General features: G+C 53.3%; 12 protein-coding genes across 12 annotated transcripts; 7 read left to right on the forward strand and 5 right to left on the reverse strand.

Annotated features, from left to right (window-relative positions):
* Positions 1-234: 234 nt before the first annotated feature.
* On the forward strand, positions 235-2,917 carry J4E92_000191 (uncharacterized protein; the record flags this gene model as incomplete). The annotated part of the gene is made up of 2 exons (XM_051491610.1): positions 235-238; positions 510-2,917. 2 exons carry the CDS (start codon positions 235-237, stop codon positions 2,915-2,917), a joined length of 2,412 nt encoding a protein of 803 aa, XP_051357122.1.
* Positions 2,918-3,389: 472 nt separating this feature from the next.
* MCM5 (minichromosome maintenance protein 5) lies at positions 3,390-5,661 on the forward strand (the record flags this gene model as incomplete). Its single annotated transcript, XM_051491611.1, has 3 exons — positions 3,390-3,538; positions 3,589-3,715; positions 3,763-5,661. The coding sequence occupies 3 exons, from the start codon at positions 3,390-3,392 to the stop codon at positions 5,659-5,661; spliced, it is 2,175 nt and encodes a 724-aa protein (XP_051357123.1).
* A 2,462-nt stretch (positions 5,662-8,123) lies between these two features.
* J4E92_000193 (uncharacterized protein) lies at positions 8,124-10,082 on the forward strand (the record flags this gene model as incomplete). Its single annotated transcript, XM_051491612.1, has 3 exons — positions 8,124-8,217; positions 8,288-8,470; positions 8,596-10,082. 3 exons carry the CDS (start codon positions 8,124-8,126, stop codon positions 10,080-10,082), a joined length of 1,764 nt encoding a protein of 587 aa, XP_051357124.1.
* Positions 10,083-11,019: 937 nt separating this feature from the next.
* Positions 11,020-11,332, reverse strand: J4E92_000194 (uncharacterized protein; the record flags this gene model as incomplete). Its single annotated transcript, XM_051491613.1, has 2 exons — positions 11,020-11,097; positions 11,162-11,332. 2 exons carry the CDS (start codon positions 11,330-11,332, stop codon positions 11,020-11,022), a joined length of 249 nt encoding a protein of 82 aa, XP_051357125.1.
* Positions 11,333-11,859: 527 nt separating this feature from the next.
* Positions 11,860-12,205, forward strand: J4E92_000195 (uncharacterized protein; the record flags this gene model as incomplete). Its single annotated transcript, XM_051491614.1, has 2 exons — positions 11,860-12,001; positions 12,048-12,205. 2 exons carry the CDS (start codon positions 11,860-11,862, stop codon positions 12,203-12,205), a joined length of 300 nt encoding a protein of 99 aa, XP_051357126.1.
* A 110-nt stretch (positions 12,206-12,315) lies between these two features.
* On the reverse strand, positions 12,316-12,963 carry J4E92_000196 (uncharacterized protein; the record flags this gene model as incomplete). Its single annotated transcript, XM_051491615.1, has 1 exon — positions 12,316-12,963. One exon carries the CDS (start codon positions 12,961-12,963, stop codon positions 12,316-12,318), a length of 648 nt encoding a protein of 215 aa, XP_051357127.1.
* A 246-nt stretch (positions 12,964-13,209) lies between these two features.
* On the reverse strand, positions 13,210-14,409 carry J4E92_000197 (uncharacterized protein; the record flags this gene model as incomplete). Its single annotated transcript, XM_051491616.1, has 1 exon — positions 13,210-14,409. The coding sequence occupies one exon, from the start codon at positions 14,407-14,409 to the stop codon at positions 13,210-13,212; it is 1,200 nt and encodes a 399-aa protein (XP_051357128.1).
* Positions 14,410-15,172: 763 nt separating this feature from the next.
* J4E92_000198 (uncharacterized protein) lies at positions 15,173-15,682 on the reverse strand (the record flags this gene model as incomplete). The annotated part of the gene is made up of 1 exon (XM_051491617.1): positions 15,173-15,682. One exon carries the CDS (start codon positions 15,680-15,682, stop codon positions 15,173-15,175), a length of 510 nt encoding a protein of 169 aa, XP_051357129.1.
* A 440-nt stretch (positions 15,683-16,122) lies between these two features.
* Positions 16,123-16,584, reverse strand: J4E92_000199 (uncharacterized protein; the record flags this gene model as incomplete). Its single annotated transcript, XM_051491618.1, has 1 exon — positions 16,123-16,584. One exon carries the CDS (start codon positions 16,582-16,584, stop codon positions 16,123-16,125), a length of 462 nt encoding a protein of 153 aa, XP_051357130.1.
* Positions 16,585-16,931: 347 nt separating this feature from the next.
* J4E92_000200 (uncharacterized protein) lies at positions 16,932-18,215 on the forward strand (the record flags this gene model as incomplete). Its single annotated transcript, XM_051491619.1, has 1 exon — positions 16,932-18,215. The coding sequence occupies one exon, from the start codon at positions 16,932-16,934 to the stop codon at positions 18,213-18,215; it is 1,284 nt and encodes a 427-aa protein (XP_051357131.1).
* A 1,188-nt stretch (positions 18,216-19,403) lies between these two features.
* J4E92_000201 (uncharacterized protein) lies at positions 19,404-20,162 on the forward strand (the record flags this gene model as incomplete). The annotated part of the gene is made up of 2 exons (XM_051491620.1): positions 19,404-20,050; positions 20,108-20,162. 2 exons carry the CDS (start codon positions 19,404-19,406, stop codon positions 20,160-20,162), a joined length of 702 nt encoding a protein of 233 aa, XP_051357132.1.
* A 924-nt stretch (positions 20,163-21,086) lies between these two features.
* Positions 21,087-25,251, forward strand: J4E92_000202 (uncharacterized protein; the record flags this gene model as incomplete). The annotated part of the gene is made up of 3 exons (XM_051491621.1): positions 21,087-21,158; positions 21,212-24,628; positions 24,679-25,251. The coding sequence occupies 3 exons, from the start codon at positions 21,087-21,089 to the stop codon at positions 25,249-25,251; spliced, it is 4,062 nt and encodes a 1,353-aa protein (XP_051357133.1).
* Positions 25,252-25,673: the final 422 nt, after the last annotated feature.

Here is a 25,673-nt window from a genome sequence, read left to right on the forward strand (position 1 = left end):
CCAATTCGCGCTTCCCAAGCAACTGAGAAGCGTGACCCATACTTGGAAGTCGGACACACGTGCGGGGTAATGTACACCTCGTATTGCTACATGTCTTTGGTGCAGCGAGACTACATCATGATGCATATCTTATGTTCCGAGGCTAAATGCGACAGGGTGTTCTACGGATCTTCTCCGGGCCAGGAAGTGTAGGCGAAGCTACTCGGCATGCGAGACCATGCAAGACATCAGGCAATGGGTACAAGATCTGCAAAGCAAAAAGTGTGAACTGAGCGTTGAATGCGGGGATCGTGCGCTATACCCAGAATGGGATTCGCAGTAGACAGGCATATTATCGTCCATCAATGAGAATCTTCATCGACGCAGGGCTGAAGCGACGATCCCAGGTACATAATCGTAGTGTTTTCCTGATATCTTCAGCCCTCATAGCGTATCATTTGGAGCTCAGAACTTACAGAAGCAGGAATTAGTCCATATGCTAACTCTGGCGACCTTGACAGTCGCTTCAGGGCTCGCTCCCCTGGTAGCAGCAAGCGACGCACGCCTTTGGTACACAGCGCCCGCCGATTCTGATGCCTGGACAGATGCACTCCCAATAGGAAACGGGCGACTCGGTGCCATGGTATTCGGGATACCCGTACAAGAGCGCATACAGCTCAACGAAGAGACCATCTGGTCTGGTGGCCCTCGAGATCGCGTGAACCAAAACGCGTCCCAGATACTTTCGGATGTAAGAGACTTGCTCGCACGAGATCAGGCAGGCGATGCGGAAAAGCTGGCGAATTTGGGTATGATGGGCACGCCCCAAAGCGTTCGGAATTACCAACCGCTGGGAGAAATGGAAGTCTACTTTGATGGTACTAGCGACTACGACAATACGACTTACGAACGATGGCTTGATCTGGAAACCGCACTTACGGGTGTCAAGTTCAGTGTTAATGATACACTATACGAGCGCGAGATGTTCGTGTCAACCCCAGACGACGTACTTGTACATCATTTACATGTCACCGGACCTGAGAAGCTCTCATTCCAGATCCGCGTACACAGACCACAGGACGGCTTGAACGAGGCATCTGATCAGGACTGGAACGCGAACGGAGTTGCATACATGACTGGAGGGACTGGCGGTGTTGATCCCATTATCTTCACATCCGCTTTGGCAGTCAATACCGATGGCAACATGAAGACGATTGGCGAATTCATCGTCGTCGACAATGCCACGAAAGCAACGGCTTACTTTGCGGCTTCCACTTCGTACCGATCGAATGACACGCGCATGGCTGTAGACAGCACTATCCAGCGAGCCCGTCAATACACATATGCCGAGCTTCGTCAGCGCCACATCGAAGATTATGCACCATTGTACAATGCCAGCATCCTGAAATTCACCGGATCCGACGCAAACGCTAGTAGTCTTCCAACAGACGCGCGCATCAACGCAACACGCGAGGGAGCTGTCGACCCAGGGCTAACCGCTCTAGGATACAACTATGGCCGCTACCTGTTGATCGCATCGTCGCGCATTGGTAATTTACCGTCTAATCTCCAAGGTATCTGGAACAAAGAATTCATGCCGCAATGGGGGTCGAAGTATACCGTCAACATCAACCTCCAGATGAACTATTGGCCCGCGGAAGTCACCAGTCTGTCGAGTCTGCATACCCCGCTGTTTGACCATCTGGACCTCATGCGTAAAGATGGCATGCATACCGCTCGTAGAATGTACAATGTGTCCGGATCCGGGTGGATGAGCCACCACAACACCGATCTATGGGGTGACACTGCGCCTGTGGATCGCTATCTTCCGGCTACCTACTGGACGCTGTCGTCTGGCTGGCTTGTTACCCATATACTCGAGCATTACTGGTACACAGGCGACAAGGACTTCTTAGCCTCAAGGCTGGATACGGTGTCCGGAGCGGTTACGTTTTACCTCGATACACTGCAGCCATACAGCATCAATGGAAGCGAGTATCTCGTCACGAATCCTTCCGTGTCCCCAGAGAACAGTTACATCGCCGCAGATGGAAAGACCTACTATTTCGACATCGCGCCAACTTGCGATATCGAAATCCTCAACGAGCTTTTTACGAACTACCTCCGAGCGGTCTCCACTCTCAACAATGGCACCGTCGACTCATTGTTCCTACAACGAGTCCGAGACACCCAAGCGAAACTTCCACCATACCGCTACTCAACGCGCTATCCGGGCACGTTGCAGGAGTGGATGCAGGACTATGAGCAAGCAGAACCAGGCCATCGCCACGTGAGCCACTTATACGCACTCTATCCAGGCACGCAGATCTTCCCACCCGGTGCGCCAGGCTACGACGCGAAGCTCTTCAAAGCCGCTGCGGCTACTCTCGAAGACCGACTCTCTCACAACGGCGCTGGGACAGGATGGTCGCGCGCATGGACGATCAACTGGTACGCGCGGTTGCAGAACCAGACGGCGCTGGCTGAGAATATTTATCAATTCTTCAACACCAGTGTGTATAACAACCTGATGGATGTTAATGAGGGTGTGTTCCAGATTGATGGTAATCTGGGCTTCGTGAGTGGTGTGGCGGAAGCACTACTTCAGTCGCATATCGTGGATGAAGAGGGCGTACGAGAGGTATGGCTTCTACCCGTGTTACCTGGGCAATGGAGTTCGGGAAGTGTTTCGGGGCTTGTTGCCAGAGGTGGCTTCGTATTCGATTTGGACTGGGTGGATGGCAGGACTAGCAAGATGAAGATGATGAGTCGGGTTGGTGGGGCTGTGGTGGTCAAGTATGATGCTGGGTCGAGGAACAGTACGGTAGCTGGAGATGTTGTTACGGCTAGCTCTGGGGCGATTCAGGGAGTACCTGGTGGTAAGATAAGGTTGGAAACGAAGGCGGACCAGATGATGGACTTTGAGTTCACGTGGTGAGCTTCGTGTTCATACGTGGTAGGATCGCCCAGCTGGGAGCGATAGCAAAGACGAGCCATCTTTTCTATTCAAGAACATGCTTCAGTATTGAGACACTGAACGATGCACACTTTCGATGGCGGATAAAGACGTGACAAAATCCTTGCGGTCGATGCGAAGTGCGGGCAGCAGTAGATATGCGTCAAGAGCGTGATACAGGCGGATCGTAAAACCATCTTTCGGCTTGCAATTCGATGGTCACAAGTGATGTCGTATTTTCCTGGCTGCCGCAGCCAGCACGCGTTGAGCGATGAAGAAGGGTTGTAGGGTCCTCGAGGGGTGCGCTAGGCCAAAGACAGGTGTAAAATGGAAAGCGCGCGGGCCTAGCGCGAAATCGCGAGGAAAGCGCGTCTGGTCCTTGTCCCCCTAGCGACAGCGTGTGTTTGCCCCTCTACAACCACCATTACGACTGACGAGACGCACGATACACATAATGGCGGACAGACAGACTCCCTTCTCCATCAGTCTCTTCGGCAGCCAAGCCGGCGATGGGCCCGGTGATGCAGCTGCACCCTCGCGCGTGCACCAAGCGCTTGTCGACTTTATTATGGACTTTACCCTGGACAACATCTTCGTCTACAGGTACGACAGGCAGTCGCGCATGCCATATGTAGTCGTCTAACCGTTTGCAGAGATCAAATCCGCGAGAACGTGCTCTTGAAGCAATACTATTGCGACATTGACGTCGCGCATCTGATCAGCTACAGCCCAGAGCTTGCACACGATCTCAGACAGAACCCAGCAGAGATTATACCCCTCGTACGTCGTACGCTCTGGAATTGCATGCGCATGCTAATGCCTCCCAGTTCGAGTCGGCATTGAAGACGTGCACACAACGCATCGTCTACCCCTCACAAAAGAACATCCAGCTCCCAGAACACCAGCTGCTCCTCCACTCGAACGCCTCAGAACTCTCCATTCGCGACCTGACCGCGACCAACGTCTCGCAACTCGTCCGCATACCCGGTATCATCATTGGCGCATCCACGCTTTCGTCCAAATCTACCGCACTCGCTATACGATGCAGGAATTGCCAGCATGAAGAGATCCTTCCCGTATCGGGTGGTTTCTCCGGCGTTTCCCTCCCAAGGACATGTGGTAGAAAGAAGGGAGAGGGCGAGCAGGGAGAACAATGCCCACTGGACCCCTACTATGTCATGCACGAGCGCTGCCAGTTCATTGACCAGCAGGTGCTCAAGCTGCAAGAAGCGCCCGATCAGGTCCCGGTCGGTGAGCTACCCCGACACATCATGATCTCCGCAGACCGCTATCTGGCGAATCGCGTCGTTCCGGGTACACGGTGCTCCGTGATGGGTGTCTTCTCTATCTACCAGCAGAAGGGCTCCAGGCGTGCAGGCAACGCCGCAGTAGCCATTCGAAACCCATACATACGCGCTGTCGGCATACACGCTGAGGTGGACCACGGCAGCAAAGGCAACGCTGTCTTTACCGAGGAGGAGGAACAAGAATTCTTGGAGATGAGCAGGAGGCCCGACATCTACGAAGTCTTCGCACGCTGCATCGCACCCTCTATCTACGGAAACCAGGACATCAAGAAGGCTATCGCTTGCTTACTGATGGGTGGCGCAAAGAAGATCCTGCCGGACGGGATGAAGCTGCGTGGAGACATCAACGTACTCCTCTTGGGTGACCCCGGTACCGCCAAGTCTCAACTCTTGAAGTTCGTCGAGAAAGTGTCACCCATCGCCATCTACACCTCCGGAAAGGGATCTTCAGCAGCCGGTTTGACAGCGTCTGTGCAGCGCGACCACAACACACGAGAGTTCTACCTTGAAGGTGGTGCTATGGTCCTGGCCGACGGTGGCGTGGTATGCATTGACGAGTTCGACAAGATGCGTGACGAGGACCGAGTAGCCATCCATGAAGCCATGGAGCAACAGACCATCTCCATCGCCAAAGCAGGTATTACCACAATTCTCAACTCGCGAACATCTGTACTAGCAGCTGCCAACCCCATCTTCGGTCGCTACGACGACATGAAGACACCCGGCGAGAACATCGACTTCCAGACTACCATCTTGTCGCGTTTCGACATGATCTTCATTGTGCGCGACGAACACGACCGTGGCCGCGACGAGCGAATAGCAAAGCACGTCATGGGCATTGCAATGGGTGGCCGAGGTGTCGAAGAGACCGTACAAGCCGAGATTCCAATCGAGAAGATGAAGCGCTACATCACATACTGTCGACAAAAGTGCGCGCCGCGTCTTTCGCCTGAGGCTGCAGAGAAGCTGTCCAGTCACTTCGTCAGCATCAGGCGGCAAGTGCACGCTTCGGAGATCAACGCAAACCAAAGATCCAGTATCCCGATTACTGTCCGTCAACTAGAAGCCATTATCCGTATCACTGAGTCGCTGGCCAAATTATCGCTGTCGCCTATCGCTGACGAGTCGCACGTCGATGAGGCCATTCGTCTCTTCCTCGCGTCTACGATGGACGCGGTGAATCAGGGCGAGGGCCAGAGCTCAAAGGAGCTCATGGACGAGGTCAACAAAGTCGAAGAGGAACTCCGAAGACGTATGCCCATTGGCTGGCAAGTCAATCTGTCGACGCTCAAGCGTGAGATGGTCGATGGCAAGGGTTACTCGGAACAAGCACTCGCTCGCGCACTTCACGTAATGAATGCCCGCGAGACGATCAGATGGAGACACGGTGGCAGTGTAGTGTTCAGAGCAAGCGCATAAGCTATGAACTGAATCTGGATGGGCATAACGGCGTCTAGCGTTGATGGTGTTTGCATATGCGCCGCGAGTGCTTTGAGCGTGAATTTGGGCGGGCAGGCACGCCGATGCTGCTTCGTGATGAGATACACTGAAACGCTCACGATGGAGAGCTGTATCGCGGCGTCTTCCTAGCAATGTAATGTTGGATTTATTACCCATAAGAAATGCTCACTCTCACCTTCTGCTGTGTTCGATGTTGTCAGCGTTGCAATACGCTCTTATGCCGGTGTGCAGCGGCCATCCTCCACAGCGAGAGGCCGCAGATGCCGCGACCGCCATCCGCACCTTTCCAACTCCTGTCTTCTCTCTCTTTCTCTTTCTCAGCCTGAACAGCCGGCGGAGATCAGCTCCGCGTTATTACGCAGCCCACCGTCGGTCACTGATCGAAACTCGTGCACATTCTGCCTAGGCAGCCCAGCGCATCGCCCCACCCAGACACACCAAGACCTCTTCGCCTCATCATGTGACCCGTCCTCCACAGAGGCCAATGATGATGCTCCAGCTCATAAGATGGGGATACGATCGATTTTATACCCTGGTCCAGTCGCTCAAGAGCCAGGGGCCCGTAGGGCTGCAGCGGGCGCTAGCGGGATCTAATAGTCCAAGGTGAATGCAACCAAGGTAATCAGTCCTCCACGAACTACGATCAAGTCTAGCCCATGCCCTCCATAGGAACGCGATGAGTTCAGATGCCCTGCTGGGATGCTACTGGAAAAGGAACTATTTCAGTGGGACGATTTGATCAGTACCGTGGACATGGCTAGTGTTGCGGCTCTAGAAGCTCGGACTAAATTGTATGGTGCCTGAGCAGCCGGCCCACGGGCCTGTATCAGTATTTGTCTCGTGACGAGGAGAATTTGCTTTGAGAACGGCTTGTCGAACATCCGGCTTGGAGACTGGAGGAAGTGGCAGCCTTGGGTGGTATCGCTTTGTGGCAGTGATGGTGTGGACTGGTCACTGCGACATGGTGGATATGATCTTGAAGGCTTCCAAACTAGAAGATGATATTGTAAAGTGTTCATCGATGAATACCTACATCTTGCCAGTTTCGCGTCCATCTATCTAGAGGTAGGCGCGCACAGTGTCAGGCGGGTACTTGCGGCAGTGACGGACAGGCCTCTGATGGGCACCGCACGCCCATTCCACATCAGCCACGATATGACGTCGGAACGCTAAGAGCATTGGAAACCAGCGGCGGAGGAATTTCTGCATCTGCAATTAACGTAGGTACCCGACTCATTCAGTTATGGCTGACTGTATGGGGGCGCGCGTCGGCCCGCGCCGTACCGATATATGACACACTTCGGAGGCGCGCTATGATGATCTCTCTGGGGGTGGAGGACGTGAGCCTAAGAATCAGTCTGGACGTGTCTGCTAAGGATAGCCTCATCTCATAATTCATGCTAGCTCACATCTCTCCTTCGTAAAACCGTGATCGTGACGGCATTTTCGATAAAGTACCTAGGGATATGTGGATCTCAGACTGCTCAGCCCTGTCCGCATCCGCCATCGTCTCAGGATCTACTGAGTCGCGAAGACGGCGAGAGCGCCGTCCTCCAAGTATGAGTCGGGTCGGCATCACCAATTTGAAAGACCAAGTTGCTGATTGAAGCCTTGGGCATATGGCCGATGCACCCTGAATTTCCTGTGACTCGATCTTTCTCTCCAGAACCACGGGTCTGCAGGGTTATTTGATGGTTTTCGCCAGGGCGTAGAGCGCTAAGTGGATCTGTGAAAGCTGTAGCCAGTAACTCGTCTCCAGTTTCTCAGAGCAGGACTGTGCCGATCGTCTCGCGTGCTCTCGGTGCGGCTCTCCGTGCCTGAATGCTTGCAGATTTACAGGGGGTTATCTTTTGCATTTGCTGCTGTGACGTACTCCCTGGATGTGTCTCCAATGAGATTTTTCGTCATTTAATTGTGTTGCTGCCTAAGATCATAGCCATGTGGTCATATGATGTGAGTAAGTTGTAGTGATACCTTTTGAATAGCTCAGACTGAACTTGAACATGTCTGGAGACTACATCAAGATGAATACATGCAAGGTAGCTGACCTGAAGGCGATGTAGGCTCCAGGTGTTCAGTTTTCCCTAGGGTGACGTGAAGCCCGAAACAAATGCCAGTTATTCTAGATTGCAAAAGGGAGGCCTGGCAAATATGCTCAAATGCTTGGAGTGGGGGCTGGACCATGCCGTGGTTGACTGCACTGACTACCCTAGTTCAATCATATTTGTGAGGCATTAATTCGGGAGGAAACCACGTGCGACCGTTAATTCATGATAGTAGCGACTAACTCTGGGTGACTGCAGGTGGTAAAAGGGAAGTAACGAATGCTAAGCGAGACAGATGCCTTATAAAGACTGACTGCCTATCTCTTTCATTCTTGTTCGCTAACATTTCTAACATCTCTAAGATAATTGCCCATCATGGAGTACGAGTCTTTTTCGGAAAACGGGTACCACGCGTATCTCCCGTTCCCCTTCCCCAGCAAGTCCGACGATGTCGACCCTAGCGCCGCCGGTAAGTTGATCCGTTCCGCTCCGGACTCGGCTTTGCTCGGGATAAGACGCCTGCTGATCTGATAACTCAGGATCTCCATCTGATAACCAGATCCCGAACGCACCCTACGCTCCGCCGCGCAACATGGCCTCGTCGAACAACGCCGCCACACCTGGCTCAGATTGCAGTCCTGCGCCATCGCCTGCTGAGTCCTCGGGAAGCACCTTCTGTACCGCTGCCGAATTTGAACAAGACCGCCGCAGCTCCATCCGACGTGAGTAACGTGATTGCTTTTTCCGCGTGTCCCGCGTACCAGCAGTTCGCCGCGGCTGTTGGCTGCCAGACTTGTCCAACCGCGTGATCGACCCTTGCCCACTTCAACAACTGACACCGACCCAGAACTCGTACCAAGGTCCCCTCCACGCCCTCACGTCGCCGCCACGTTGTCCGTCAACACGCACGCCAATGGCCCCTCGCAGTCGGGCGGGGGGCCTACGAGCATGATACATTCCATCCCGCCCCGACCCAAGCCCGGCCGCAAGCCTGCCACCGCGGAGCCCGAGACCAAGCGCAAGGCCCAGAACCGCATCTCACAGCGCAACTTCCGTGAACGCAAGCAGAAGAATGTGCAAATGCTGCTCGAACAGGTCAACCAGACCAGTACGGAATTCAACGATGCCCGCAACACATGGCTACGGGAAAAACAGCTTCTGGAAGACCGAGCACGGGCTCAAGCACAAGAAATCCAGATACTGACAGAGCGTCTACGCACAAGTGACGCCCAAAAAATTATGTGGAGGAATATGTACCAGAAAGTGAGAGCAGGCGAAGACGTTTGCACGCCAAACTACGAGGAGGACTTTGCTCCCATGCATCCCATGCCGAACTTCGTTCAAATCCGTAGCGCACGCCACGACGCACCGTTCGAGAGCACGCAATCAGGATGCGATCGCTGCACGCCTGAACATTGCGCCTGTCTCGCCGACCTCACCAATGATATGCAACTCCCGGACGAGGCCTCGGCTCGTATGGACGGCATGTCCATGACTGGAGTACTTCGCGGCGGCCAAGGAGAACTCGACCAAGAGAAGCATCCCCACGTCGAGTTCGAAGTCGACTTCACCAACAAGTTCAAGAGCGCATCTACATTCGCACCATCGACGGAGGACAACAAGATTACAGACTGTGGCTTCTGCGAGGGACAAAAGGACATTTGCATATGCGACCCCCCTGCTCGTGTTGACAGCGCCGACGAGGGCATCTCACTCACGCGCATGAAGAGTGGTTCTTCAGCTGAAGAAGCGAAGCCCAACATGGCCATGACCGGACCTGGCTCTTGTGCCGACTGTCAGTCAAACCCCCAGCAGCGAGCCTGGTGTCAGCGAGTCGCTCAGCTCCGGAGCGAGGAAACCCCTTCGAGCTCACGGCGCAACTCAAGCAAGAGCAGCTCGCTCGATATTATGGAACCTAAGGCATCGACCAGCATAGACATGAGCGCCGGCATTTCGTCGCCTGTAGGTACTGGGCGGACAGTCGGTTGTAGCGATGCCTTCAAGCTGCTTGATGGTCGAGTTTCGACGGATCCGAATGCCATGGACTGGCGCCAACTAAAGCCTGTTCCGCAGGCTTTCGGACGCCAGGACACTCGCAGGGACACATTCACTATGGAACCCGGCATGTACAGCGCGATGGAGCTGGACGCCAGCAGCATCCTCACTACTCTCCAACACGCCCAGCGTCCTCTCAGGACACGCCCGTCTGACGGCCCACATGCGCCGCTGATCGAAGAGGCCGAGGAACGGCGCCGAGCTTCTTTCTCGCCCATGACCAAGGCCGAGGATCACGCCATGATGGACGCAGTCTCTCACTACAATATCGACCACTGATAGCGCCCTCCTGTCTTTGCTTTGCCAGATACCCCACCTTTAGCGGTTCCGCCAGCAATCCGCGGCGTTGATATGCGAGAGTGTCTGTATCCTGTTTCGCATGTTCGTTCATCCGTAACGAGAACACAACTTGAGGGTTTTGACGGTCGCTATGAATAACGACGAGTGGACGGTTACACACTCTTCACTTTCTTGCATTTTGTATCATACCGCATGGCTACTGCAGCCCGGAATTAGACTAATGATTACACGTTTCAACGAACCCAACTACGGGTCAAATGATACTCTTTCAATTCATATATCTGCCTGCATGTGACGACCCTCAGATCTCCGCTCTCCGTAAATGAGTTTTTCAGGATTATACCGAATGAACGTCCGCCCGTGCCCAGCTCCGCAGCTTGGCTCGTCAACCCCCGGGCATGGGCGCAATCACACCACCGCCGAACCTGGGCATCCGTCCTCCGAAGACAGACCGCCATTTCTGGTTCCAAAGCAGCCAGTCGCGTCGCATATGTCTACGCGTACAACATTAAGTTTACATGAGCGATATAGGCTGGAGATGGTTCGGAGCTGGTCTTGAGCTATGAGTGGCTGATCGGGCGTCCGGTGTCGCATCTTATCTGATGATCTGATAAATCTCTGCAGCGCTAAACCCCAAGATATGAAGAGGGGTAATGTCACCGACAAGCGGGGAGAAGTCTTACCCACAATCTGCGTTCGCTCCTATGCAACATCACGATGGTTGTAAAGGGGACAGAGAATCTTGGAATGAGAATAATGTTACACTGATCTACAAGGAATGTTGTCACTGCTCTTCGCTTCTCCTTTCGCACGTCGTCACAGCTCGGTGCGCACCGTCGCGCCTGACTGATGTTCAATCCCGCGCCTTCCACATGCATGCCGTGGCTCCCTCCGCATATCTCACTCAGCACTACCACTACTTCTTCACTCCGTTAACCACGATCTCGTTCCCTTGGCCCACCCACTGACCGTGCGGACCAGCTCTCACAGCGACCTACGCATGCTGTCAGTATCAACCGTACTCTGACTGTGATAACCCGTTTCTAGCGAACGCATACCTGTACATCGACGCCCCATCGTTGCGCATTGGCAAGAGCAACATTTGCGGCTTCTTGCTCCAGGGTTGTGGCTGCTGTCGCTAGCTTGCCGCCGATGGCGCAGAGTTCTCCACCGAGTTTGTTCAGGTCGGCGGCAAGCTTGAGGAGGTTATCGGGGGTGTTGTGTGACATGCTTGGTGACTTGAGTGTGATGGTTTGATGTGGTAGATTGGGAATGGGTAGGGTGAGGAGTGAGTGATGCTTAGGCGCTGGGTATATGTCAAGCCTTGTCGCGCAAGCAGTGTGGTAGAGTGATGGGAGTTGTCGATGACAACTATGGCAAGAGGATATATGCGTACTTGGCGATATGGAAGGGTGAAGGTGTTTGCATAGCTGAACGGCACACTGATCAATACGCGAGCATTCCAGTATGGAGCAAACGCTACTCGGCCAGCAATGCTACACTTGAAGCACGTCCAAACATCATAACATCACCCACAAGCATGTCATTCAGTACAGCGGAAAAAGAGAGTTTGTGTGATCTATCATCCAGGCTTCACATTGTGTCTAGCCTCTGCCGCCCTCGTGTCGGTGTTAGCGCATGACTTCGAAGTGGTATATGAGTCTTTGATGCGACACGATAGACCGCTGCAACGTCAGCGCAATACATTCGAATCTTTTCCCAAATTTGTCCAACCAAAAACACCCGTCCGCACACAATGTCCTCTCCAAGGCACCCAGTCGCACCCACCACAGCACAGCGCGATGCAGACTATCACTACAGTCAGCAACTTACGAAGCTGCAAGACGAGATCATGGATCTAAACAAGATCATCGAGAACACTGCTGCAGATCACCGACGTGAGGCACTTCCGCTATATCCCTCATTCTTGCTAACATAAAATAGGCGAAGTCTCGGTACAAGCCCGCGCAATGACCTGTCTCAACATGAAGATACTGTGGCTCACATACAAACTCGACCCGATCCTCAAGGTTGACAGTATCACAGCGGAGAGGATGGGCAGGCTTTCCCCAGAGATCGCGGAGAACTTTACCCTTGATTAAGCGGCGTATTAGGGGAGATGTGTGTATGAGAGAACCAGCATATCAGTGTGACATTACTAGTATTGTGAGCACATGGGCGCGGGAGACGTAGCTAAGCATCCATACCAATGTCATCTTCCTAGCCTAGGGTCTTGCTTCAACAGTGCAAGACGCGCAAGTCTCCTCCGCTCTGGCGCACTGATAGGTACGGCTTTCTTCTCTTCCACTGGCTCTGCTTTGTCCACTTTCTCCGGTGAAGCTTCATCTTCTCTTTCTGTCCCCTTCAACTTCGTTTCCACTCTCCGCTGCACATCGCGCATGAACAGTCCTTGATCGATCTCTTCTTGATCCTGTGCCGTCAAATCTCGCACTTCCTTGTCAAGCCGCATTTTGGTTTCCCGTACGATTTCTGCTTTGCGTTCTTTGAGTGCGGATTCGCGTCTTTGTAGCGCTTCGCGCGTCAGTTGACAGTTTGCCAGTTCGGCCTCGATGCGGAGGAATTCGGCGTCTGGCGTGAGGGCTATGGAAGTAGATGTGTGTGCGTCGCTTGTTGGGCTTGTAGACGGATATGGTGGTGAATGTAGCCCGGGTTGTTCCGATACTATAGGAGACGTAGGTGTGATGACTACGAGAGGGCCGCTGGTATTCTCTTCGGGTCGTAAGGCCATGCTTCGGTGTCCGGGTAGAGTCTCCAGGATACCGTTTTTCGCTTTTTGCTCGGCGTCGGCCAGGGCTTGTGATACGACGGGATGAAGGAGGGTCGCTATGGGGAAGGTCATGATTTTTACGTCTTGGGTTTAGTAGCAGGCGTTGGAGGAGCGAGACGTGTCGACAAACTAAAGCAGCTTCCCGGTGTTTGCTGTGACCGTTGACGCTCGTTAACGCCAGGGTCTGCGGAATGGAAAGTACAGTGTCACAAGGGAATAGTGTGCAGCGTTTGATAGATTTGACATTTTAGACATTGTTGCTGGAACGTGATGTCGCGCATCTATGTGAACCACTCAGCGAGAACGCACAATAGAGCATCAAGCCTTCGACTCCTCTCGCATCCTCGTCAACGTGTCCAACACTGTTTGCTTCTTAGAGTTGGCCTTGAGCGACTTCACCAGAACATCCTGCTCGCTCTCGGGTGCCATGCCAGCCGTCTCAGGTACCCTTCTATCAAGATTGGTAGGGAAAGGGTATCCTTCAGCGACAACGCTGACGAGTGCTTTGAGCTCATCGCTTAGGCCATGCTGTTCATACATTACCAATAATTCCTCCCAGGTCTTTTCAACAAGTGCGTGCGTGTCGATAGATTCCATCGGCTTACCAAAGGCTGATGAGATCTGAAGCAGATTGGCAGAACGCATGACATCGGCCGAGTCATTCTGACCTGCGGCATGGAACAGCGCTGGATTGAAGAAGAGACCGTCCCCCATCTCCAGTGGCACAGATACATATTTCTCAAGGAAGTAGTCTTGAAACTCAGGCAGGCGGTATGCCATGTATCCTTCTTCAAACTTCTGGCTGAACGGCAGCAATCGCGTGGGCCCGCTCTCCACTGGCATATCTGAGTGTGCGACAGCTCCTTGCAGCGTTAGGAACTGCGACGCGACTTGCATCGCCTTCGGAAACTTGGCACAAGACTCGTTATCCTGGAAGCCAATGTGGTAGTCTCTGTGCGAAATCTGGGCCTTCGCGCCTGGCTTCACAATGTTGACTTGTGCTGTGAGGCGGTGATGCGGGCCGAGCCAGGCTCCAGATATCAAAGGCAGCCATGGATTCGCGTAGTACTGCACGAATGACTCCGGGTCTCTTTGGCAGTGTTTCGAAACGGAGTTCCAGATGCGATCGTTCGCGCCGGCTCCAGCAAAGTGGTCGCCGCGTTTGCCGGCCACTTTCTTCTCTTCTGCAATGATGTTTGCATACACGTTGTTTACGTTTTGGAGAAGAGACATGTCTTTGCAGAGACCTTTGGTGACGAACACGCCTGGTCCGGAAAGTAGGATGTGGTAAAACTCATCCTGTAATGCTGAACGCTGTTCTGAAGAGAGCGAAGCATAGTCGGGCAGATCATATATCGGTACATTCGCTTCGATTTTGCTTGCTAGTGGGTAGTGGCAGGGAACAGACTCCGTTGTAAGTTTCTTGAACTCGTCCAGTGATGGTGGTTGCTTGACGGAGAATAGCCGAGGTCCGATTGGTGGCTGGTGACCATTGGTGTGGCCGTTCGCGGAATGCATTTTAGATATCAGAATGTATCAGAGATGTCATGTATGGCATCGCCCTCATTTCAATGCTATATAATCGCGTCGGCTACATAGGTGATAGGTAAGCTTGTGGGATGATGTACCAGATCGGCAATTCTGCCCGCTTGCGGTGGTTGTTCCTTCTTTGGGAAGCGGAGAAGGCGGCGGCCCCACTTACGATTACAAACCCCTTGCGCATTCCATCCTCCCCTCCAGTACCACCTGTCGTTCGACACCAGTCACAATGATCTTTCGCGATTTACTTTCCACATGGGAATAAGAACAGTGGGTAGAAACATGAGCTATCGCGACCTGGTCGCAGGCACTGCTCTCGTGCTTTTCTTCTGACTCCTCGACTTTACCACGGCACAGCGGCACCTAAGTATCAGTAATCGTCACAGCCTTTGATCCTTCGCGGCGCGGCAAAGCCCACCCCCAGAGCTTAATGAGACCGCAACCATGGATTTCGACTTGAAGCACTGCGGAAGACCAAAGACTCGTGCACTATTTTCAAGCTCTGTCGCCAGTTCTAAGTTTTCAATTGTCATATGCATGGGGGCCGATTGCGCAGGTATGGCCGTACACAATTGCACCGGTAAAACTTTATGAAGAGTGTATGAGCTACCTAGGTATCATCAGGATCTCATATACGTTCAAGCCTCGGGTCAATATGTTACACCAATCTGCCCCTGCGAAGTACGTTAGACTGCGACGCGCAGACCTTTGCGAACAGCATTGCCGATGCCCGCAACCCTCTCTACTTCTCATCCTCTACTTCCTCAACCTCCCAATCTCCATACACAACTCCCGGTCGTCCATTTCGAACACCAGCGTATCTTGGCGACCCTCCACCAGGTCCAGCGTCGTGAGGCCGGTCGGAATCCGAAGTATTGTCCGGAGATTCAGCTCGCGGATGATTTCGAGGATCGGGTCCCGGCCCGCCCATGCCTCCTGGGAAAAACATTGGGCCACGTGGGAAAGGCATGCCGCCCGGTGGCATCGGCCCTCCTGCACCACCGCCAGCCATGCGCATCTGCTCTGCCATCATCTGTTGGCGATATGCGGCCATGATTACCTGTTCTTGTTGCGCCTCCATCATTTGCTCGCGCTGAGCTCCCATCATCATCGTCGCTCTCATGCGCAGCTGTTCCGCCATTTGCAGGCGTTGTCTTAGCGGCATGCCCTGCATTTGCGCTTCTTCCAACTGCGCTCTCATCTGCATTTCCAGCTGCATCTGTCGCATCATCATGACTATCCTGGGGTCCATGGTTGATGGCGGTGTTCAGCCTCCCGACGTGCTGAGATGTAGTCTAGAGAACGAGCAAGGTTTTTGGCAGTACCAAGGCTGTTTGTGGGCTTTGGGAGTTTCGGTCGTATCGAGCCGGGTATATATTGATTTGCAGAGGTACGTTAAAAGGATTTGTGCCTCTGGCTGAGGGAGATCGCTTTCGCCACAATCAATATTCATGATCAGTGAACGATTGAAGTGAAGACTTCGTCATTACACCGCACCCACCAAGAACACGATTAGAAACAATTTGTCAATGGTACCTGGGTCATCATGTCACGCACGTTTGCGGAGTATATTCACCGCGATATGAAGGTTCCGCAATCGTCACGATCCGAACTTTGGATTTGTCAGAACTCTACTTCACGCTATCTAGCCAACTACCAGTACGAGCTCAGTTGATAAAGCAATAGCATACATCAATTGTCGTCTCGCAGAACCGGCGCCAAAGCAGCTTCCTTCTCCCTCTGATCCATCGCCGCCATCATGCGCTTTAGAAGCTCTGTCGTTCTGTCTGCAGACTCACGTACAACTATCAATTGCGTCAATATCATCTCCCGCCTGTCGGGACCATGTAGCTTGTTGTTGATTTGCTCCATAGTCGCCACGCCCTCCTCATACAGCTGCATCCAAGTCCAATGCTCTACCCACATATGCTTGTTCTCCACCGAGACCTTGGTCCTGGCTTCACTCAGAGCAGCCTTCATATCTTCGAGTAGCTTGGCGCTACGCTGACAAACTGAAGGAAAGTTTTCGGGGGTCAACTTACCGTTGAGGAATTCCTCGGGGAAGGTGTCGATCTGCATAAGGAGGGCTTCGCAGGCCTTGAAGTGGTCAGGGACTTGGAGCTCAATTTCTTTTAATTCGTTTTGGTGTGCCATTTCGTCGTTGGTGAGTCTCAATGTAGCTGGGATGATTGGTTTGAAGTGAAACCCTCGAGGAAGAGGTGTTGGTTGCAAAGGAGCATGCGACGAAGAGAGTGAAGTTCAGCTGAAATATGGGTGGTTTGCTGTAAGGTGAATGTATAATTACGCCTCGAAGGACTGACGACTGGGAAAATGCTGACATTGTCATTGAACAGACGGTACAGTGATTCAGTCCCCATCGTTTGCTACTGCTGCCTATTTACTTGGGGATAGATCTGCTGTATAATAACAGTGCCTCGGAGTGACTTCCTCACAGATCACCAAACCCACCCTCAACCGTACATACGAACGGACAATCAGCAATGTCCCTCAAAGCAGCAGACGAAAGTGAGGCATCTATGCGGGTTCTAAAAAGCAATCTATTTGATGAGTGTAAGAAGATACATACAGGAGTCGAGCGCCTTCTCGAACGAACAAACATCGAGGGAATGACACAGCCACAGCTGAAGTCTGTATATGAAGATGTCGTCAAGATACTCGACCAGTTTACCAACGCGATCCAGATTTGCGACGTCCACATTCATAAATTGAAGACGACAATCCTAATGGATCTAACAGAGCCCCGTTCAATCCTTTTCCTACAAGAGAAGTGGAACAAAGCTCTCATCGACAGATATCTAAAGTCATTACGACAACTTCACAGCCTCGAGCGTAAGCTCAGATACGCCAAAGAGGGGAAGGAGCTATTTGCCCTACCGGATTACGATACTACTGCATACATTCCAGCCCCTCCGGATCACGATATGGAATGCACCGGACGTACATTTGTGATCGCGCGCATACTGTGGCTGATGAAAAAGGCCGAGAGGAACCTGGATACATTCCCTGCCCGAGGTTATCCACGCTACATACGCCAGGGGACTTGGCAAGACGATCCAGCTAAGCAGTGTCTGACTCTCCCACAAGACAAGAAGTGGATGCTGGCCCCATGTGAACATGAGCTCATATGTCTACCCTCATCCAAGGAATGGTCCGCCTTGTTCTTGCATATCGGCCATCTGACTATCCTCGAATGGAAATCTTTGGGTGAACCTTCGGCTAATATTATGGATATCGGTATGACTATGGGGGATATGAAGCACGTCCAAGGCTTCACGGAACGCGCCACGGACGAAGCAGTAGAGGCTGGTTTCGAAGAGTGTGAGATATGCGGACGCAGCTTCTCCGATCAGATTGGACGAGATGATGTGGAGCCAGCTGTGAAGATGATCTGTGGCCATTACATAGGCGAGCAATGCCTTCAGGCTTGGATCGACACGCTAGCTGTCAACGATAAAGAGATGGATGTATCGTGCCCGATGTGCAGGACTAAACTATGCATCGGAGCATTTCCACCCAAGATTCGAGACCGGGTCTTCGAGTTTGTAGAGTTTATGCGTAACGATCCGGCATTCGATCGAGAGGTCGATCGGTTTCTGTTGAGCGCGACGGAGGGAGATGTGAGGCAGTGCTACGGCCCTGAGCTCGGTGTCATGCTTGCAAAGCTGTCTGTGAAGATTAGCGAGGGGGAGAAGATGCTGAATAGCATTCTCAACAGCATCGACAAGTTACGAGGAGAATGTAACAGGTGGGGGACGTTATCGTAGCCTACTAGTGCTATATGGATTTGTTCGATCGCGAGTACTCCATCGTCTGGACTGGTGCCATGATCGGAAGACGCGTGGGCTTATTGAGTGACGGTACCTATGATCGTGAGTATTTCGATGCTTAACGACAAAAATCGTCAGTGTAGAAAGTAGTGAGAGCGTACCTGCGTGAGAATCTGTTACTCTCAGAATTCCAGATGGAGCGGTCTGCAATCATGCATCGACTCGTGGGTCAGCGAGGAGAAACAGGGCGTGCCACCTACTCTAATTGTCCAACGCCACCGCACGACTATATTGATCTGTTTCCAGAAGTTGTGCGGCCGATCCTGTACGACAACGCAGCCTTGGCATCTAGCGGTATTGCAATTGACAAGGAGGCTGTCACCTGTCTACCAGGCATCCTTGCGAGCGGAGGAAATTTCAAGGTTCACGGCGGCTTGGACGTTCCGTTCCCGTTGACATGTGGTGTGTGCGAGTGTGTGAAGCTAGGCTTCCGCCTCACCACCAATCTCGTTCAGAACAGTCGGAAGTCCAGACCGTGGCCCGAACGCTACGATGACCAATATCGGCAGCCGACGGACCATTGCTATCGTGAAATCGGATTCGCATCGCGGGTAGTGGATCCCTACACAGCCCGGGTGGCATCCGCGGAACGAATAGGAGAATTCCAATATCGGCGGTTTCTTTTGGTGCATATTCGCCAAGGTGCCAGAGATTCAAAACGTGAAACGCATGATCACCCCAGATCTTGGCGACAGCGGTTTCCGCTGTGGTTGTGTTGGTAGTGTCGAGGCTTGGCACGGCGCTTCCACCGCTTAAATAGGTTTCAACGTGTGGTTGGGACTCCTGTTTTCATCTAAAGTGAGACTAGAACAAAAGAATCGTTCTATGCGACTGGGTACTATGGGCTTAGGATGGCTTATGACGCCTTGGGGGTGGGGTGGCGCCGTGTAGATTAGATGAAGAGAATGGGTGTTGATGAAATTTAGGGACCGAAAAATGGATATCCCTCCAATGGAGCGGAACGATGCGGTGAACCACGCTGGGAAACTGGTTTGTATAAGTATCGCAGTGGTTACCGTGTTGTAAAAATCATCGCAATCATCCAGCATTCGATACCAACCAGTACATTCGCTTCCAACTTTTTACATTCACTTCTTTTGAACATATTCATTCTTTACCATCAACATGAAGGCCTCGATCATCCTCTCTCTTCTTGCGCCCTTGACGGTCGATGCGCACTACATCTTCAACCGCCTCATGGTCAACAACCAGGCCATTGGTGGTGACTATGCTTACACCCGCAAGAACACCAACTCCTACATGCCCTCGTTCACCGCCGACATCGTCAACTCCCCCGACCTGAGGTGCAACAAGGGAGCCAAGGCTGGAGGTGTTCCCACCTACACCGTCAAGGCCGGTGACAAGATTGGCTTCAAGCTCGCATTCAACGAGAAGATCGAGCACCCCGGCCCGGGCTTCGTCTACATCTCCAAGGCCCCTAGCAGCGTCGCCAACTACGATGGCAGCGGTGACTGGACCAAGGTCATGGAGAGCGGCCTCATCAACCCCAGCCAGCCCGGTGTCGACACTGCCTGGGACAGCTGGCAAAAGGACCGCCTTGAGTGGACCATCCAGAAGAGCATCCCTGCTGGCGAGTACCTTGTCCGCGTTGAGCACATCGCCATCCACGAGGGCCACGTTGGCAAGGCTCAGTTCTACATGGAGTGCTTCCAGCTGAAGATTGAGTCTTCTGGTACCGGCAAGCTGTCCCCCACAGTCAAGATCCCCGGTCTTTACAAGGCCAACGACGCCGGTATTGCCTTCAACAAGTGGTAAGTTCATCCCAACCGTACGGAATTCTCGTGCCAGACATACTAACACAGTCCCAGGAACAACCCCAAGTCTTACCCCATGCCCGGCCCCAAGCTTTGGAACGGACAGTAAGCGACTCGTTTCGCTCACTGGTGTTCCATCAGGCAGTCAAGTTGAGGAGGAATCGGTCTTTTTTTACACATTGCACGCCCTAGTGGTGCTTACTTTCTACCTTTGCCCGCATTCATAGCGCTCGATCTCAGTAGCTTTTGACAAAATCACAATGCGTTTACCTCAATTCGATGTTCCTTGATTTCCGTGATGATGGCGATGGGGTGTGAGGCTTGGCATTTGGTCGACATATTGTGGATCGTGATCAGCCAGCCTTGTATACTCAGCTGGTGACCCGAGCGCAGGCAAGGCGACAAGTCGCGCGCGCCTACTGCCGTTAGACCGCTGTTAGTAGAAGGGCTAGAGGTCTGTTCACATTAGCGTACAACAACAAGATGGCTGGGTAGAGATGCCCGATGGTGGGAACATCTGTTCGAGAGCGCCAGCGCAGTAGTTCTATAGCGGCCCAATGCATAATGAAGATGCAGCATCGCGAATTGTGCGCAACTACATGCGAAACAACGTCAGTTATGCAGGGCGAGTGCGCAAGATGAAGCGAATGTCGCGGTGTAGAGTTGAAGATTGTGTGACGTGGTAGGCGAAGTGGGCCGCAGCCTGGCCAGTGCGGGTCGCGGTTGCCCGGGGAGCGGTCGCTGAATCGTGTTTACCCAACCAAGACGGGACGTCAGGTTGCGATAGGCCCTGCTTAGCTTTACCATACCACATCCCCGCTATCAATCGGGGCGTGACCACAGAGAACTACTCTCTCCCATTGCTACCATCGACATCTGTCTTTCGCTGGAGCATTTTGCGCGTCCCACTCCTAATCGACGCCGCCTCTCACTATTCTAATCGACGCATGTCATCCACCCGCCGTGCATGCCCCGAACAAGTTGCCGGTCAACACCAAGTACTGTGTAATACAACATCCACATAATACCCAACATGGCAGTCGGCCAGGCGCTTCCAGTGCGCTTTCCCTGCTGGTGCAAAGCTGTCTATTCATGGGGAGGCGAGGTGAGTTCAGACGGAAGCTTCTTGCTGCTGCATCTTGACTGACGCCATGCTAGACTAAACGCGACCTCGGATTCATAGAAGGCGACCTGATTGAAGTCCTCAATGCCGGCGATGGGGCCTGGTGGATGGGCCGGTTGAAGCGCGACAGGCGCATGGTCGGCCTGTTCCCATCCAACTTCGTCGAACTACTCAGCGAAGACTACCAGCCATGGGCGCGCAACGGCAGCGGTGGAAGCATGTCGAGGCAGAACAGTGCCCAGGAACAGCCGAAGCCCGCGCCACAGAAGCAGAAGAGCATGTTCAGGAAGCCCTTCACGGCCTATGCGGCTGCAGGCGCCCCGAATCCAGCTGCAGCGGCGCGAGAGAGGCTCAAGGCCGGCGGCATCAACTCACCGAACGGCAGTGTCAAGACCAAGTCTCCCTACTCGTCGATGAAGAGGTCGTCTATCGAGAGCCGAGACAGCCCGTCCCCCGCCACGTCGACAAGAAAACAATCGAACCTGCGCGCAGTGTCACCGCGACCTGCCTCCAAGAGGACGCCTGTAGCACGAGCTGTATCGCCAGCACCACCCTCACGACACGGCTCGCACGCACGCGCACCCTCTCCCGCACCACCCGCCGAATACCGCTACCAACCTCGCGCCGTCTCGCCAGCACCTCCCATCCGACGCGGCTCGTACATCCCGCCACAGGCTGCCGCACCTCCAGCCCAATATCAATACCAGTCTCGTGGAGTGTCACCTGCACCTCCCATACAACATCGCAACTACGCGAGAGCCGCATCTCCAGCTCCCCCACAACAGATACAAGACCTATACCGAACAGCTTCGCCAGCACCCCCGAGACAACATCAAGACTATTACCGGGCAGCGTCGCCAATTCCTCCACGACAAAGTCAGGATCTATACCGCGCAGCCTCACCAGCACCCCCAGTTCACTACCAGCAGCACTCGAGAGCTGTTTCTCCCGCGCCCTCGTTCCAGTACAGAGCATACGACCGTGGTCCTTCGCCAGCCCCATCGTTTGGTGAGCGTTCGCGCGCTGCCTCACCAGCCCCCTCGATCCAATACCGCGCATACGACCGAGGCCCATCGCCATCTCCTTACCAACACCAACTCGATTACGACGATCACAGCCGCGGCCCATCGCCTGCGCCTTACGATGACGAATTTGAAGGAGACGTTGGCTCTCCACCGCCTCCTCCACCACCACCGCATCGTGTTGCTTACGACCCCAGCAGAGCTCCATCTCCCGCGCCTCCTTCCCACAACGGTTTCATCACACCCGAACCGCCCTCGCCTGACCCAAGAACACGTGCAGGCCACTTCACACCTTCCCCGCTCACGGCAGCGATGGACGATGTTATGACGTCTCTGCAGGATATGACAACGTCGAACAGTAACGAATCGCCAGAAGACTCTCCAACTCCAGCCAACCCGTGGTCTCCAGAGGCATTCGATCAAGTGTACCAAGAGTCAGCGAAGAAGGTCAGGGCACAGTCCGCGATGGACCAGGGTGATGAGGATGAAGAGGAAGGCCTGCCAGATGTCAACAACTACATGAAGCGCATGGAGAGTCGTCTGAGGCGAATGAAACAGCAGGAACAAGCCAGGAACGGTGAACTTTTCATTGGCGAGGATGAAGGACCAACTGTACCATTGAAAAGCTCCCATCAGAGGCCTGGATCCTCGCGGGCAGACACTGACCCAGAGATTCAACGGAAGGGCTCGAAACTGCTTAATCACCGCAAATCTGCTTACAACATGGGACGTAATGCCCTTGGACGAACATTTACGAGCAAAACGAACTCTACGACTACGACCCATACCAGCAGCAGCACTGATCGCAGCTTGATGTCTGGACACTCTGCGACGAACATGAGTGCTACAAGCGCCGGAAGCTACTACCGCAAGAAGTTCGGCAAAGACCGACCGAAGAGCGTAATGAACACGAAGGACACAGCTGGGAAGGGATACGGCTTCGACGATGGACGACCAGAGACGCCCTTTACTGGTGTCACATATCACTCCAGCCACGCTTCGCAGCCACGACCTGGTTCCAGTGATAACCAGCAAGCTGAGGTCAGCACACCAGCAACAGACGACCCGGATCCGCTTGGTGGACTGAGACAGCCCTTGAAGACGAAGCGCAGCGGCTTCTTCCGCAAGATGATAGACACGGCGAAGACTCAGGCGGCAAATGCTCGTAGCACCATCGACACGATAAGCAGGCCAGGATCCCGGGCTGCTAGCCGAGCAGCGGGTCGTGCAACCAGTCGCGCCGCAAGCCGGATGGACAGCAATGAAGCAACAGGTATCGAAGGAGGTAAAGCGACCCACACGGCAAACCCCTCTAGAGATACAGGCCTGGGGACGGTGGATTGGGTACAAGTCCGCCGTGACGTCAACCGATCCAACTCTCTCAGCAAGAATGAGCGTGCGGAGCGAGCCGAAAGATGCCAAATGATGGATATTCCCGTCTTGAACCCGATTGAGATCTTGTACGAGTCAGCGGAAGGAGACGAGGGTCTCGACGGCCTTCCCATCACCGAGCCTACCGATTTTGCAGCCTGCAGTCTTGGCCATGTTGACAAAAGCACGCGGTTCATCAACAGCGTTCCTCTTGGAACTAACCCAGCGACCTTGGCTCAGGCATACGTGTGCCGACCCTACCGGAGCGATATGCAACGATTACGGGCCATCTTTACCTGGGTCAGCGAACGTATCGCGTGGGAGGACGACTTCGAAGGCGAGATGGACCCGAAGCATGTGATTCAGGGCAAGCGTGGATGCTCTCAAGAGATCGCCATGGTTGTGGCAGAGATGTGCGCTTCTGTTGGAATGCATGCTGAAGTTGTTCGTGGCTATTTGAAGACGCCTGGCGAACCTCTGGATCTGGAAAGCGTTGCCCGACCGAATCACTTCTGGAACGCTGTCATCGTTGAGGGCGAGTGGCGTATCATGGACTGCTCGCTTGCTGGGCCTACAAATCCAAAGCGAGTCCACTACTCAACGGCGGGATCATCCGTGGCGGAGACGTGGTACTTCCTCGCTCGTCCCATGGAGATTTGCTATTCTCATGTTCCGCTCCTGCCCGAACAGCAACACATTTGCCCTCCACAGCCTCACGAGGTGCTGATGGCTCTGCCTTGCGCAACACCGGCTTATTTCCGTCACGGTCTCAATATGGTCAACTTTGACACTAGCCTTCTCAATTTGGATAACCTCGAGATGGGTCACGTGTATATTGACGTGCCGGAAGACGTAGAATGTGTTGCGGAAGTCGAGGCAAGATCCTACTCACAAGACATGGACGGCGACTTTTTCGAAAGCGGTGAAATTGTCAAAAAGCCGGCATTGGCGCAAGCTGAATGGTACGGCGGCCAGAAGAGATACACCGTCAAGGCTCTTCTACCGGGTGATGGAGGTCAGGGTGTCCTAAAAATCTATGCAGGACCTCGGGGACTCATGGTAAGTTTGTTTTAAGACACTGTCAATACATGCATACTAACGTTTTCCAGCACTCAAACAAGATGAACCCTCACAATCTGGCAATCGGCCTTCCAATGACCCATACCGGCACCAATCCTCCGTACTCATTCTTGACACTGCATCCTACGCCCCATGCCCAACGAAACGACCTATACGTCGCTCAGCCACAGTGCGCCAATTTGGCTCTAAACAACACTTTCGTCTTTTGCGTGCGCCAGCATCCATCATCCCTCACAAAGTCGCCCGAACCCAGTCCTGCGATGCATGGCCGAGCGTCGCCAAATCCCTTTGCCCGTCCTGCTTCTGCTATGAGCATGCAGAGCATCTCAGCTACTGGTTCCAACTACACAAACCCATCTCAAAGTTCTTCCGGATCAGCAGACAGTAGGAGCAACAAACCCGCTAAGCTAGCCGTACAAACACCTTCTGGCAAGATTATCCGCCTGACGAGAAAGACGGAGCACATGAGCAGTACCAACGATGCCGACGGTACGGCTTGGGAGACGATCATCAAGATTGGAGAGAAGGGTACATGGCGAGGCCTGGTACTTGCCGACCGAAGCGCGAGGTGGTGTGTTTTCGCTCAGTGGGAGTGTGCCTGATTTTGTAGCGACTTTTCTCTTCAAAGTACGTATTATGACTTGTAATGATAGCGTTTGGTTATAGTATGACCGCGACGGCCGTTACGGCACTTTTGCATAACTCGGCGTTTCTGTAGGATATGGGGTTTTGAAAATACTATTATGGCGTATTGGGTAACAAGACGATGCTTGAGCTTTTCACCAGTGATGTACGAAGATTGTGATAGAAAAGATGGAGTCATCTCAACGATCAGCTCGTACCAAGACCAGATTATATTCTGAGTCAAAGGTGCATTCTATCCTTGTCGGTGAGTTACCTTGATCTATATAACACTCGCTACTAAACTGTCGATGCGCAGAAAAGGCAGCCCCGTACTCCGTAGTGACTCGTACCTGCCAAGCTCGGCGATAAGAAGCTGCCCCGCGTCATCAGTCAACCCCAC

This window comes from Alternaria infectoria (assembly GCF_024043175.1).
Source record: "Alternaria infectoria strain BMP 0036 chromosome Unknown scaffold_1, whole genome shotgun sequence".
NCBI classification, from domain to species: domain Eukaryota; kingdom Fungi; phylum Ascomycota; class Dothideomycetes; order Pleosporales; family Pleosporaceae; genus Alternaria; species Alternaria infectoria.